Below are 14,929 nucleotides of genomic sequence, written 5' to 3'. Positions count from 1 at the left end.
ATAATCTCTAGGTCCATCCATGTTGCTGCAGATGGCCTTTTTCACTTTTTAATGGCTGAGTAGTATTCCATTGAATGTATGTACCACATCTTCTTTATCAATCAGTCAACTGCTGTTACAGTAATGCTGCATAACAAACACCCCAAAACTTAGCACCTTCAACCAATAATCATTTCCAGTTGCTCAGTGACACCCTCATTGTGGGTTAGCCAAAGGGTAATCTCAACCAGGCCTTGCTTTAATCTATGGCTCTAAGTCTGTTCCATGTGTTTTTTTCATCCCCTTTGGACAAGTGGGCTACCCAGGCCCACGTGACTCAAGGAACCCAAGGGTGCAAGCCCAACTACGTAAGCACATTTGCAACCTCTGCATGCATTCTATCTACTCCCTTCTCATTGGCCAAAGCCAGGCACATGGCCAGGGCCAGTGGTGCAGGGGAAGTATATGCCTCCCATGGAGTTGAGAAGAGGAAGTGAATGTATACCAAGCGAAAAAAAAAAAAAACTCTTTCAACTCCATTTATATTTTTATTTATGTCAAGAATTGAGTCCTGGGCTCTGGGAGAACTAGTATGCTAACTCTGTTTTCATGCTTTAAAATGTAGGTCAGCAGACTAGAGCCATTGGACAAAACCTGGCCCACTGTCTTAGGGGACCCCAGCTAGGCCCATGCTTTTCTGTATTGTCTATGGCTGCCTTTGAGACACACAGCGGCGGGGAGGAGGAGAGACAGAATGCTATGGTCCATGAAGCCCTATTAGCTCTCTGGCCCTTGACAGAAAAGTTCACCAATTCTTACTCTCGAACAGCGCTGTCTTCATTATTTAAAAAAAAAAAAAAGCAAAGCAACTTTCTGGGGCCTTGTGTATTTGTTGATTCTAGACTGGGCCCGTCCAGAGCTGAGGCTGGGGGTGAAGCCGTGATCCTCCACCAGGACCCATTGCAAAGAGTCCCTGAGAGTCGGTGCAGTGACTTGAGCCCACTGTGTTCTCTAAGACTGAGGACAGAGGTCAGGGCAGTCTGCGCTGGAATTAGTTACCCCCGCGACATTAACCTTACACCGCTGACCTTGCCTTTTCCACAGCCATGACTGCACCCCCTTCTGCTGGCCGTCTGTCTCTCAAATGCCCACTTAAAAGTGCTCAAAAAGGGAGCTACTGAATTTTTATTTAACCAGCCCTTATGCAGCACAAGTGAAAAGAGAAGTATTGTATGCTCTAGCAATTAATATTATTATTATTATATGATCTAGCAATCCTACTCCTGGATATATATATCCCACTCCAGACAAAACAGTAATTCAAAAAGATACATGCACTTCCATGTTCAGAGCAGCACTATCTACAGTAGCCACGACCCGGCAACAACCTAAATGTCCATTGACAGAGGAATAAAGACGCTATGGAACATATAGCCGATGGCATACCCCTCAGCCATGAAAAAAACAAAATCATGCCATTTGCAGCAACATGGGTGGACCTAGAGATTCTCGTACGAAGCATATAAGTCAGAGAAAGACAAATATCCTGTTATCGTTTATAGGTGGAATCTAAAACACAACACATGAACTTACCTAAGAAATAGAGTCACACAGAAAACAGACGTGTGTTTGCCAAGGGGAAGGAGGATGCGGGGAGAGATGGATTGGGAGGTTGGGATTAGCAGAAGCAAAGTGGTATATATGGGACAGATAAACAAGAGTCCTCCTGCACAGCCCAGGGGACCCTATTAAATACCAATGATAAACCATAATACCATGATAAGCCATAACGGCTTACTGTGAGGTACTTAAATGAGTGATAGCTTTAAAAACAAAAAAAAAACAACACAAAAAAACCAGGAAACTTCGTAACTGGAAGATGATGCGTAATCGTTGTTAGTTTTGAGGTAAGGATGCGAAAACATTTCTTCTTTCAAAAGCAGGCTTTCTTCTGAGGATCATGGTATACCTATAAATGTAATAAAATTCATGGAGTAATTAAAATGAAAAGATCCAAAAGCAACCTTTCTACAGTACCAACTGGACAGAGCACTGGAAGCCAGCTATGATGGGAAAATAAAAATCATTTAAAAGAAAAAGATATTCTACCAAAAAAAAAAAAAAAACAAAGCCACCTTTCACTTCAAACCTATGCACATAAGGCACTAAGTCAGTCCTTTATAATGTTGGTACCGGTCAGCTGAATTCCCCAAGTCAACGCATAAGCTCGAGTGTCTTATTTCTCTTAACAATAGTGCCTGGAGTTCCCGTCGTGGCACAGTGGTTAACGAATCCGACTAGGAACCATGAGGTTGCGGGTTCGGTCCCTGCCCTTGCTCAGTGGGTTAACGATCCGGCGTTGCCGTGAGCTGTGGTGTAGGTTGCAGACGCGGCTCGGATCCCGTGTTGCTGTGGCTCTGGCGTAGGCCGGTGGCTACAGCTCCGATTCAACCCCTAGCCTGGGAACCTCCACATGCCACGGGAGCGGCCCAAGAAATAGCAACAACAACAACAAAAAAAGACAAAAGACAAAAAAAAAAAAACAGTGCCTGTATTAGTCAAGCAAGTCGGTTTTTTTTCCGTTGTGACCCTCACGATTCTCTTTGCCCAGACCATTCCTGGTCCAACAGCCCCCTGGAGGATGGAGATCCTTCTGCCGAACTGGGCTCTGGGCCAGGCTAGCATTTACAGTTTGTAGCCGCACTGGGGCAAGACAAAAGCCCCAAGGCAAATACGGTGACTTTTTGCAGGTGCAAAAGAGCAAACATCTCGCGTTAATTAACGGGCTTTATTAATCTGGGAAGGAATCCAGCGTCTAAATAATTAGAGCCTCATTAATAATTACTTATGATAAATGATACCCGATCTTTATGAGCTCATTGCCACTGAGCGATGGCGTGGAGAATTCCCGGGACCACTTCCGTTCTACAAACACCGATCCACGTTCCCTTGAAAACACCCTCCAGGGGTCGAAACCAACGCAGGAGGTGGGGGGAGACAACTTCAAAAATTAAGTAAGAGTCAAAGCGCGGCCATTGACAGATGCATTTGTGTCGACCTCCGAAAATGCACCCCTAGAAAGCTGCTTAAGATTTCCCTGGAGGCATTAGCTGGGACACGGTGACCCTACACGATCCAATGCCTGTAATCCCTTGATTCGAACAGCTAATGACACCTTTTCTTTTCTCGGGCACATGTGTCCCGACTTGAAAGTAACACGTTTGTTGTGATCCACGCGATGGGGTGTGTGAACATGGCTCTGCCAATGTACTTTGTGCCTTCTCCCGCTCTCCCTGCGTATCTTAATGGAACATCACCTCTGCCTGCACTTTTCCAGCTCAGGAGAAATCAGTACCTAGCTTTCCAGATTAATGGTAGTATAATGGTATTTTCCTTTGCTTAATCGACTAGAGACATAGTTACTCTCTCCCTCTAATGCCGTTAATGTGCTCTTGGCGTTTTATGAAAGGGAGTTAACTACAAAAGGGTCCATGCATGATGACGGTGCCTGAAGTTCGGCGGGGCGGGGGGGGGCAAGATCTGAATGTTGCTCCTAATTTAACCTTCTCTTGGTTTTCCCATTTGCTAAATGAAGTCACTCATACCTGCCACAGCTACTTCCTAGGGGGTTCAGTTCAAGTTCAAATGGAAAAGAAATGTCAAGGTTCTCTAATAAAAAATAAAAATGGTGTACAGCACGAAGAAGGAAACCGTACAGACATGTGGCTATTCTGTGATGCAAACGCAGGTTCCAAATTATCTGCAAAGGGAAATGGTGTCTGCCAGGAAGAGGGACCGTCTTTGGGGAGCATGTTTAAAAATTGCAAAATGAAAACCTTTCCAGAGCATCTGTTAGGGCTCAGAGAAAAAGAGAAGTCATTCTTGGGGAGCCAGACGCCTGCTGGAGCCCTGGAAGCACTGGTCAGGGAGCTGGTACTCCAGTCCACGAAGCCAGAAAGTGAACCCCCAGCCCAGAGGCAAGGATAACCCACCAGTTCCCCCACCCCGGCCCCCCGCCCCTAGAAGCTTCTGCCAACTCACCTCTCCAGTGTCTGGGAAACAGGGCATCCCCTCCTTTTAGAGCTTCTGGACCTTGTGCAAGGTGTCAGTGGCAGAATCTGACCCGGGCTCCTTCTGGGAAACGCAGCCCAAGCATCTAAAAAGGGAAGAGAGGCGGCCAGTCTGACAGCACACGGGCGGCTACACTGGGCTTCATGGATCATCAATTCCATCACCTTTTAACTCAGTGATGGCGTGTTTTAAATATATGTATAATATATACACATACTTTTAAACACACCATTCTTTTTTTTTTTTTTTTTTTTTTTTTTGTCTTTTGTCTTTTTAGGGCTGCACCCCTGGCATATGGAGGTTCTCGGGCTAGGGGTCCAATCAGAGCTAATGCTGCCAACCTACACCACAGTCACAGCAATGCCAGATCTGAGCCACATCAGTGACCTACACCACAGTGCACGGCAACGCCGGATCCTTAACGCATTGAGGAAGGCCATGGATCAAACCCGCAATCTCCTGGTTCCTAGTTGGATTCGTTTCCACTGCGCCACGACGGGAACTCCTAGACACACCACTCTTGAAGTGAATGTATTTTAAATCCAGCACATGCTTTTTGAAAGAAATGTCATTTTTCAAAGACTAGTGAGGTTTTTCTCCCTGCAGTGGGTAAGATACCATATGTCATTATCCAGTTAGATTGGTTTTTACTATAATCTGTTGAGAACTGAACTCTGGCAGTTCCCGTTGTGGCTCATGGGTAATGAACCGAACTAGTATGCATGAGGATGTGGGTTCAATCCCTGTCCTCCCTCAGTGGATTAAGGATTCGTCTTTGCTGTGAGCTGTGGTGTAGGTCACAGACGCAGCTCGGCTCAGGCATTGCTGTGGCTATGGCATAGGCCAGCAGTGGTAGCTCCAATTCTATCCCTAGCCTGGGAATTTCCATGTGCCACAGGTGCGGCCCTAAAAAGACCAAAAAAACCAAAAAACAATTGAACTCTGAATCGATTGGCTTTTACTAAGAATTATGTGTTTTCGGGGTCCCTGTTGTGGCACAGCAGAAATGAATCCAACTAGGAACCCTGAGGTTGTGGGTTCGATCCCTGGCCTCACTCAGTGGGTTAAGGATCTGGTATTTCTATGAGCTATGGTGCAGGACACAGATGCTGTGGCTTGGATCCTGCGTTGCTGTGGCTGCAGTGTAGGCTGGCAGCTGTAGCTCCAATTCGACCCCTAACCTGGGAACTTCCATGTGCGGCCCCCCCCCAAAAAAAACAAAAAAAGAATTATATGTTTTCTATATGGGAAAAGAATCTGCAAAAGGATATATATATGTCTGTATACACATATATACGTATAACTGATTCACTTTGCTGTATACCTGAAACTAATGCCACGTTGTTGATGTTTTTTAAAATAAAGAATGCTAGGATTTGCTTATCTTAGTAACTATGAAATACTGTGAATATTATGGAGACATACCTCAGCGGAATGAAAAGAGATCAAGAACTTGGAGCATCGAAGAAAGAATTCTTACCTTTTTTTTTTTTTTTTCTTTTGCCTTTTTGCCTTTTCTAGGGCCACTCCCGCGGCATATGGAGGTTCCCAGGCTAGGGGTCCAATCAGAGCTACAGCTGCCAGCCTACACCACAGGCACAGCAACGCAGGATCCAAGCCACATCTGCGACCTACACCACAGCTCACGGCAACGCCAGATCCTTAACCCACTGAGCGAGGTCAGGGATCGAACCCGCCACCTCATGGTTCCTAGTCGGATTTGTTAACCACTGCGTCACGACGGGAACTCCAAGAATTCTTACCCTTTTTTTGAGCACTGAGAGAACATTGAGAATAACTAGGCTATCCATCTGCTCAGAGACATGTTTAGCTTTTTAAGGAATAGAGTAGGAAATAAAATCAAAAGGACTTTTCTGGTGGGGAAAGACATTCAGTTCTTAAAATTTGTGGCCTTTTGAATCATTCTAGGTTCAGATTCTGAGTCCGGTAGTTATTAGTAATATGTCATTAGGCCAAAATTATACATTAATAGTTCCTGAATACTCTACACCAGGCCTTGGGCCCGGGATTTTACACATACTCTCTCCTCCTCAAAAGAGCCCTCAGATACGAGGATAAGATGAGAACACTGAGGCTGGGAGTTGCCAAGGCACTATTAGCCCCATTCACAAAGTCATTTTCCAGGCTTGTCAGTTGAAAAAGTCACAGGTGGTCCAAAGGAGAAGTCTAGGCCTCTGCTACATGGGAACCATGGGCCACATGCAGCTATGTAAATAATTCGATAAAATTCATAAATGTAGGAGGCGCAGTGGCTTGATGATCCGGCTTGTTCGTGTGGAGCCACAGGTTTGATCCCCAGCCCTGCTCAGTGGGTTAAGGATCCAGCATTGCTGCAGCCGTGGCTCAGATTGGACCCTCCCCCCAGGCCTGGAACTTCCATATGCCATGGGGGAAGCCAAGAAAAAAAAATTAATTTTTACTTTTTTGTCTTTTTGCCTTTTCTAGGGCCGTTCCCACGGCATATGGAGGTTTCCAGGCTAGGGGGTTCATCAGAGTTGTAGCCACCAGCCTACATCCCAGCCACAGCCACGCAGGATCCTTAACCCACTGAGCGAGGCCGGGGATGGAACCCGCAACCTCATGGTTCCTAGGCAGATTCGTTAACCACTGAGCCACGACAGGAACTCCATCAATTAAATACATTTCAAGTTCAGTTCTTGGGTCTCACCAGGCACAGTACCAGTGCCCAAAAGCCAAGTGTGGCTCGTGGCTACCATATCGAATAGAGTAGAACATTTCGGTCATTGCAGAACGTTCTATTGGACGCCACCAGTCTAGAGAATTCACTGTGTGGGTCCTCATCAATGTTAAAAAAACAAAAAAAAGAAAAGAAGGGAGTTCCCGTCATGGCGCAGTGGTTAACGAATCCGACTAGGAACCATGAGGTTGCGGGTTCGGTCCCTGGTCTTGCTCAGCGGGGTAAGGATCCGGCGTTGCCATGAGCTGTGGTGTAGGTTGCAGATGCGGCTTGGATCCCGTGTTGCTGTGGTGTAGGCCGGTGGCTACAGCTCCGATTGGACCCCTAGCCCGGGAACCTCCATATGCCTCGGGAGTGGCCCTAGAAAAGGCAAAAAGACAAAAAAAAAAAAAAAAAAAAAAAAAGCCCAAACACCAAGTTCAGAGTCTCTGGTACTGTCCGAACTGGAAAGGGGACGTGGCCAAGTACAGGGGCCCCTCTCTGCCACTCTGTTGGCAAGGCAAGGAGAGGAACACCCGTGTCACGATGCCTGCCACGCTTTCGAGGAAGGCGAATGAACAGGGGCTCAGAGAATCACACCTTCCTGACCCCCCCCCCCCCGAGGACCACGGAAAGGATGCCGCATCCCCGCGCAGCAGGCTCATCGTGGTTGGCCTTGTGTTTCCGCAGGTATGCCATCGGCCTTGCTTACAAATCGGCCCCGAAGCACGAGTGGATTGGGAAGAACTCCGCTTCCTGGGCGCTGTGCCGCTGTCACAATACCTGGGTGGTGAGACACAACAGCAAGGAGGTCCCCATCGAGCCGGCCCCCCACCTGCGGCGCGTCGGCATCCTGCTGGACTACGACAACGGCTCCGTTGCCTTCTACGATGCCTTGAACTCCCTCCACCTCTACACTTTCGACGTCACCTTCTCGCAGCCCGTGTGCCCCACGTTCACTGTGTGGAACAAATGCCTGACCATTATCACGGGCCTGCCAATCCCAGACCATCTGGACTGCACAGAGCAGCTGCCGTGAGCGCCTGGCTCCGCCGAGCGATTTGCTGGGGAGTCCGAAGGGTGGCGGCCACCATATCGGGGACAGAGAAAAAAAGCACAGGCTTCCAGAATGTCATTCCATCTCGGCAACAAGCATCCAGACACCAGCTGCGCTAGGACGCCCCACAGGCAGTTCCCACCCTTGTCCCGGGTAATGGGATTCAGTTCAGGCTTTCATTCGTGTCTTTAACTGTTTTGTTCTATATTCACAGGAAAAGGTGTATTGATAAAAGCAACGTAGCCAGGATCACGACGCCCAGGAATGACCTGGTTTTGCACAGGAGGCGGCCCATACGTTGACCCGCTGTTACCACCTTGATTCCATCACCGTCCATGGGCTTGGAAAAAAAAAAAAATCTTGAGTTTTGCGCGCGTCTTTACCTCACATCGTCCATCCTACTGATGCCGCCGTAGGTCCGGTCGCCCCCACACAGGGCTTCACCATCTGCAACTCCTTTCAAAATAAAAAAAGAGTTTGGAACCTAGTAGGGAAGTAAACCGACTTTCTAACTCTGGTTTCGCTTGAAGGGGCTTTAACTCTGATGTCTGAAATATGAAGTGGATGCAGGAGGATGGAGAGAGCAAAAGAGCGTGGAAAAGAACGGACCTGGGGGCTTGGAATCCGCCGCGGCGACATCGGTCCTTCCCTTCCTGCTGGCTGGTGGGGATGAGGCCGACAAGAAAGGTTCTGAAACCGCTGGCCCCATCCTGCCCTGTGTTGCCCGGGCTTAAGGATTCTGGGAGCACATTAGGAATGACAATGCCTCCATTTCAGTTTAAACTTGTGTGTGTGTGTGTGTGTGTGTGTGTGTGTGTGTGTGTGTGTGTGTGGCATAAGAGGTAGGCGTGTGTGTGTGTGTGTGTGTGTGTGTGGCATAAGAGGTAGGCATCAGGGTTACCGTTACGATATTCTTATAGCATCATCAGCAATGCCAGCCGCAATCCGTGGAAAACCTTTTCTGGCCCCCCAAGCTTGCTTTGGAGCCTGAATTGAAAATTAAATCCTATCAATATGAAAAAAAAAAGACAAAGCAAGGACCGTGCCATCGAAATGAGTCGCTTTGACTCCGACGGCTAATTTCAAAAGTTCAGGCTGATGGGCGTTTTAGGAGAGGGAGGATTCTAGGTCTTGCTCGAAATGTATTCTTTGAGTAGTTTCTTTAGGCCTGTGACGTGTCTTCACTGTGTTTAAGAGCCTGTGCCCCCTTCCCCTGAGTCATTTTCCTTGGTCGCTGGGAATGAGGAATCAGCCTTCTCTGTCACACGTGGCAGCACCACTTTGGATGGCTTTTGCTCTCCTGGACACTAGCACGTGGCCCCAACCCTCACTACCACATCCAACTATAAGTCACCTGAAAAACACTTACTATTTATGAGTTGTTAACAAGGGATGTTGCAAAAAAGTACTATTCTCTAGTATACGTGCCTCAACAGTTATTATAAAGACTTTGAAAAATCAAACACCTCTTGAAAGATGTAGAAATCCCTCTATATTCTAGTATAGTTTGCCATAGAGAGGTCAGAAAAAAAAAAAAAAAAAATCAAACTCCCTCTTCTCGTGCTGGAACCTGCTCAAAGAACCTACGAATGCAGTGTCAGATGGGATTCTCAGCATGCTCATCTGACGTCTAGGAGCGATCCGTGCATTTAGGCTTTTTTAAGCGGGCCTTGAACTTGGACCAGGGATCTGGCATTGGGTCTACCTTGACAAAGGGTAGGACATCTATAAATCCTTTCCCTCACTAAAATATTTATCTGGGCTCCTGGGTTGGCCATTTTGACTGCACAGAGCGATGGAGCTAGACAGTGTTTTTGCCCGTTTTTTTTTTATGGAGCCCATCAACCAACTGGTTCTTTGATAAGCGTCCATAGACCGGCTGTTTCAGCATCACCTTATTCGATGGCGAGTCTGGACGGCACAGGCGGCCTCCCGGGTGCTTCTGCCTCTTCCCTGGCAGATGTGCTCCTTTTTTCCTAACAGATAGATTCTATATATTTACTATATTATTTATACCCAGATGAATATTTTGATAGTTCCTTAGGACAATTTCACACCTAAAAGATGGGCGCCTCAATAGGGGAAAAAAAATCATTCTCTGCCAACTTAAGGGGTTTGTGTTTTTTTGTTTTTTGTTTTTTTACAATATAAAAACCATGTGCATTTGCCTTCCCTGCGTAAACCAGAAGGGGTGGCTGAGTAGTTTTTACACGCTTTTTTGGTAGCTGGAAAACAGATATTTTCATGCACTTTGTACACGAAGAGGTTTGGAATGAAAGAGTCTAACACTCAGCTTCTGAGGTTTTTAAATCGTGGTCTCCAGGTACAATAAACCCTACAGTTTGCCTTATGATGTTCAAAAAAACAAAGCATTTTTGAGGACACTTGTTTCCATGAATATAATGCTTTTCAATCTAAAGAAGTTACTCCTCCAATTTTCCCTGCAAGCCATTTAGGTTATGTTCTGGCTCTTTTTCTAAAGGACAGGAGGGATGATGTTATCTTTTTGTTGTGGAAGTCTCGCTCTTTGCTAACTGAAAAACATTGCGGACAGTAGCAGTTCCTCTTTTTTCCATGTTGTCCTATTTACAGACAAAGATGTATATGGTGCCAGGGCCACCGTGTCTCCTTTCCTTGCTGTAATGATGTCGAAAAGATTTCCATGTGGATCTTTTTTGGGAACGTTTGAAAAACACATGCTGTCAACATTTGCTGCAGTACAATTCTTGAAATGGATCAGGGGCCCGGCCTTTTGCTCTCAAGGTTTCTAAGTTCACAGGAAGCATCGCAATACAGAGGAGAAGGAGATGGCAGGGCCGATTAAACGAAGACACAACACTGCATGCAGTGCCAAGCAAGAGTGCCAGGGCCGACGTCGTGCGTGGGTGAACGGGGCTGTCGCCATCTCGAACTGCTTAATCGTGTCTGGACAAGGGGCCTGCGTTTTCATTTTGCCCTGGGCCTATGCCAGTATGTAGCCAGCCCTCCTAACAGAACTCAGAAACACAGTACCCACCCGTCTGGTGGCTACACATGAAGAACCCTAGGACCCAGGGTTGAAAGTGGCTGGCCCAATCAAGCAGCCATCTGGATGGAGAAAGATGACAGTGGGGGATGCGGGGGCGGGGGGGGGACGTTCTTTCCAGCTTGAAAATGACTTTGAAAGCAGACTGTACCTATTGATGAGAATTTCTGCTGGAGAGGAGGAAAAGGCCTGATGACAAACAGGCATTTTATTACAGTGCTGAGATGCTGTCCCCGACTTCCGGAGGAACCGAGCCAGTGCCGCCCCTGACCTCTCCCGCCTCCCGCCCCGGGAACGTGGAATTGTTTCGCCTCCAGGCACAGAGGCAGTGCTTGCAGAGACACACGGATGTAATGCTGTGCTTTTGGTACTGCGAAGCCGGCGATCTGGTCTATCCTTCGAGAATGTTTAAAAGGACTTAAAGACGGTAAAAGGGGGCGGGAGGATGTTTTTAAAGTAGGGGTTCTCTACTGGGGGGCGATCCGGCCAATGTCTGGAGGCATCTGGGGGGGTCGCAACTGGAGGGGGGGAGGATGCGACGGGCATCTAGTGAGTAGAGACCAGAGATGCTGCTTAATATCCTACAAAGCACAGCACAGCCCCCATGACAAAGAATTATCTGGCCCCAACCATCCGTAGTGCCCCGGCTGAGTAACTTGTTTGGTTGGTTTTCTAAGCCCAACTTTCCTCAATATTTACTTTTCCTGTCATCGAGTTGATGCCTGGGGTACCAAGCAAAGCAAAGCAAAGGGGGCACCGAATCCTCCACGGCAGAGGCTCCTTCCCTTTAAAAAAGATGTAGGAAACGGTTTTCAAAACTGCAATCCGAAAAGCAACCCACACCTGTGTCAGTCGGGAATCTACAGCGAAGTGTCACAAAGCTCTGGGTGTCGCGGGCTTAGTTTGGAAATGCCAGGTCCGTTCTCTGTACACTGCTCCTTTCACCTCAGCAAATTCAGTCCCTGTACCCGAGTCACACCGCCACGCCCTCAGCCCCACTGTCCATTGCTGTTGCTTTCTGATTCAAAATAAAGTCATTTTTGTGGTTCCAAAGCCCTTGGTCTCTGCCTGTCTGTTGCCTTTTCACCACTGTGTGTGTTCACATTCCAAATGCCACAAAGATTTATGCAACGTCATCTATTTTTTGGTACTGCTTTGCGAGATGGAATCCATTTTCTTTCTTTTTTGTCTTTTTGTATTTTCTTGGCTGCTCCCGCAGCATACGGAGGTTCCCAGGCTAGGGGTCCAATTGGAAGTGTAGCTGCCAGCCTACGCCAGAGCCACAGCAACACGGGATCCGAACCACATCTGCAACCTACACCACAGCTCACCGCAACGCCGGATCCTTAACCCACGGAGCGAGGCCAGGGACCAAACCCGCAACCTCGTGGTTCCTAGTTGGATTCGTTAACCACTGAGCCACGACGGGAACTCCGGAATCCCTTTTCTTTTATGCCTGAAATTTTGCCGAGTCTACCAGGCAGCCTCTCTCTCTCCGTTCAGAATACGGTTTCAAGATTCAAAATATTGCCCAGGGAATTTAAAGACACGAAAGAAAACCTCTAGAGGTACAGAGAGGAGAAGAACAGCTTGCTTTCCAGTCTCCTGGACTGGTGGAGCAGAAGAGGGCAAGGATGGTTTGAGCAGGTGAGTTGGGGGGAAGGGGTCTTTACAGCTTGATCTGGAACAATCCCAGCAGTTGGTCCAGAAACCCATCCCCGCCCCCTCCCCTGGCTCATGGGACTTGACTTTCAAGAGAGATGCAAGCCTTTTTGATCTAAGTCAGTGTTCTGTGACATCGATGGCACCTGTGCCCTTGTTTGAAGTGCCAGCTCTCCATCCCTGCTCCGTGGAACCTGTGGGGTTGGGACCCAGCCATCAGCCAGCCAACCAGCCCTCGGGGGGGATTCTGACACTAGCCAGTGTGTGTGAAGTGTGCACTTAAAGAGAGTTCTTTTTGTGGTTCAGCGGGAATGAACCTGACTGGTATCCATGAGGATGCAGGTTCAATCCCTGGCCTTGTTCAGTCAGGTAAGGATCCAGCATTGCCGTGAGCTATGGTATAGGTCGCAGGTGAGACTCAGATCCTCCATTGCTGTGGCTGTGGTGTAGTCCGGCAACTGTAGCTCCAATTTGACCCCTTGCCTGGGAACTTCCGTATGCTGCAGGTGCGGCCCTAAAAAGACCAAAAAAAAAAAAAATGTGCTTAGAGCCTGAAGTATCTTTTCAAGGATAAAAGATATGTGACATCATCTAATGCACTTGACTCTCAACCTGGCTGAGCATGAAAATCTTTTAATTTTTTTTTTTCCCCAAATGCCAATTCCTGGCTCCCATCCTGAAAGATTACAGATGAGAAGGTGGAGCATGTGGTCCAGCACCCCATGCTTTCCTTCGAGGCCATGCTCAAGTGCAAACAGAATTGGCAGTGTTCTAGTGGCCCCAGGCTCAGCCCCTTATCTGCAAAGGTCAGGGAGTGGCTATTTTAGGGTTTGCAGGCCACACTGTCTCTGGCAGCTGGAGAGTGACGGCAGCCAGAACAGGTGCATAAATGAATGGCCAAGGCTGTGTTCCAGTAAAACAAAAACAGGCACGCGGCTGCATCTGGCCCCTGTTATACAACTCCTGCTGTCACAGATACAGCCCCGGGGCTGGCAGCCTGAAAGCCCCAGGGCTTTTGAAACCCTCATTTGCGGAGGTCTCAGCACGCTCACGAGTCCTTTCCAACACGGAGTTACAGCAATTCTGAAATCACACAACTCCTCATGCAGAATTAGTCACAGGATGCTTAAGAAAGGGCCACTCAAAGGCTTTTCAAAGACCCTTTCGTGCAGCCGAGTCGACTGTATTTTTTTTTTTTCTTTTTTAGGGCCGCTCCCACACCATATGGAGGTTCCCAGGCTAGGGGACGAATTGGAACTGTAGCTACTGGCCTACCCCACAGCCACAGCAACACCAGATCCGAGCCACGTCTGCAACCCTACACCACAGCTCATGGCAACGCCGGATCCTTCACCCATGGAGCGAAGCCAGGGATCGAACCCGCAACTTCATGGTTCCTAGTTGGACTCGTTAACCACTGAGCCACGATGGGAACTCCTGTGCCAGTTCTAATGATGAGCTTTACCTCCTATTTTTGACTTCAATCAGCCCTGCTCCCAAGTGACAAGTGTGTAAAATAGACTCCCTTTAGGAAGAGTGTTGAAGTACATTTCATTTGACCTTTTGAAACGGAACAGACACTGCTGGAAATGAATCACCTTTCAAAGTCAACTGGCAAGGCATACGCCATACGCCCCCGAGAGTAGTCCCCATCCCCCCTCGGCTTTGAAACAGCAGTATTTTGTAAAATAGCGAAGCCAAAGCTGTTGAAGAAAAGAGCTGCTTGCGCTGATCGCAAGAGCATCAAGAGAGACATGCGCAACTTGCAAACATCATTTTCCCTTGAGGACTGTTCTTGCTGTGGGATGCACATTCGAGAATGTAAGTTACAAGTGGCTCCTGGAAAAACCTTTCTTGCAGTGGTCCCATCTTAACGTGAGGGATTCAGGGAAAGGAATTCAGGTCTCCCTTTGAATCTTTTTCAGCCATGTCCTCCAAGAGAATTATAAAAGCATGATTAAAGAGCAAGTATAGCAATTAACAGGCAAATAGGTCATGGCCAAAAACCAATTACCAATTAAGGAGCGACACAGAAAACTGATGTAATGAACACTGGCTCTTTAGCACGGTCTATTTCTTCTCAAAGCTCGAGTTTTGAGTATGGTCATTACAAGGGGTTCAGTAAAATACTTCAGATCATGAAACTTATCTCACCCCCTTCCCCCATCTTATTCTCCCTTCGGCTTCTGCCCTCTCTCACCACTTTGCCATCAAGCTTCTCAAAGGGCTCTTCAGATGTTCTGCTCCTGTTTCCTCACTTCCTCGCATTATATCCCCGCCCCCCACTGCGTCTCCAGTCTACCCATCAGTGCTCGGTGATGTCAAAAATATCATGTGTATCAAGCCATTGTCCCCCAGATGCTTGACTGGCCTCATCTGGGCATGTAGCAGCTTCTGAGACGCTAAGCACTTCGGTTCTTTTTTAATCCCTCCCCAG

The 14,929-nt window shown here is 47.7% G+C and overlaps 1 protein-coding gene and 1 long non-coding RNA gene across 9 annotated transcripts in view; one reads left to right on the top strand and one right to left on the bottom strand.

Moving 5' to 3' along the window:
- The window catches only part of MID1 (midline 1), a 670,664-nt gene extending 658,781 nt beyond the window's left edge, over window positions 1-11,883 (top strand). For all 8 annotated transcript variants that reach the window (XM_021080489.1, XM_021080486.1, XM_021080487.1 and 5 more), the window contains one exon: window positions 7,439-11,883. In XM_021080489.1, the coding sequence (XP_020936148.1) occupies window positions 7,439-7,787 (349 nt within the window). In that variant the 3' untranslated portion in view covers window positions 7,788-11,883. The remainder of the gene's footprint in view (window positions 1-7,438) is intronic.
- LOC110257807 overlaps window positions 1,524-14,929 on the bottom strand; it is a 65,474-nt gene continuing 52,068 nt past the window's right edge. Inside the window, exons 3-4 of the long non-coding RNA XR_002340804.1 lie at window positions 4,021-4,135; window positions 1,524-1,948 (exon numbers count right to left, since the gene is read on the bottom strand). This is a non-coding gene — a long non-coding RNA (uncharacterized LOC110257807). The remainder of the gene's footprint in view (window positions 1,949-4,020; window positions 4,136-14,929) is intronic.

The sequence above is a fragment of the Sus scrofa genome, chromosome X, assembly GCF_000003025.6.
Source record: "Sus scrofa isolate TJ Tabasco breed Duroc chromosome X, Sscrofa11.1, whole genome shotgun sequence".
Classification (NCBI taxonomy): Eukaryota; Metazoa; Chordata; class Mammalia; order Artiodactyla; family Suidae; genus Sus; species Sus scrofa.
The sequence above is the reverse complement of the archived record's forward strand: the minus strand, read 5'-3'. Positions and strand labels throughout refer to the sequence as shown.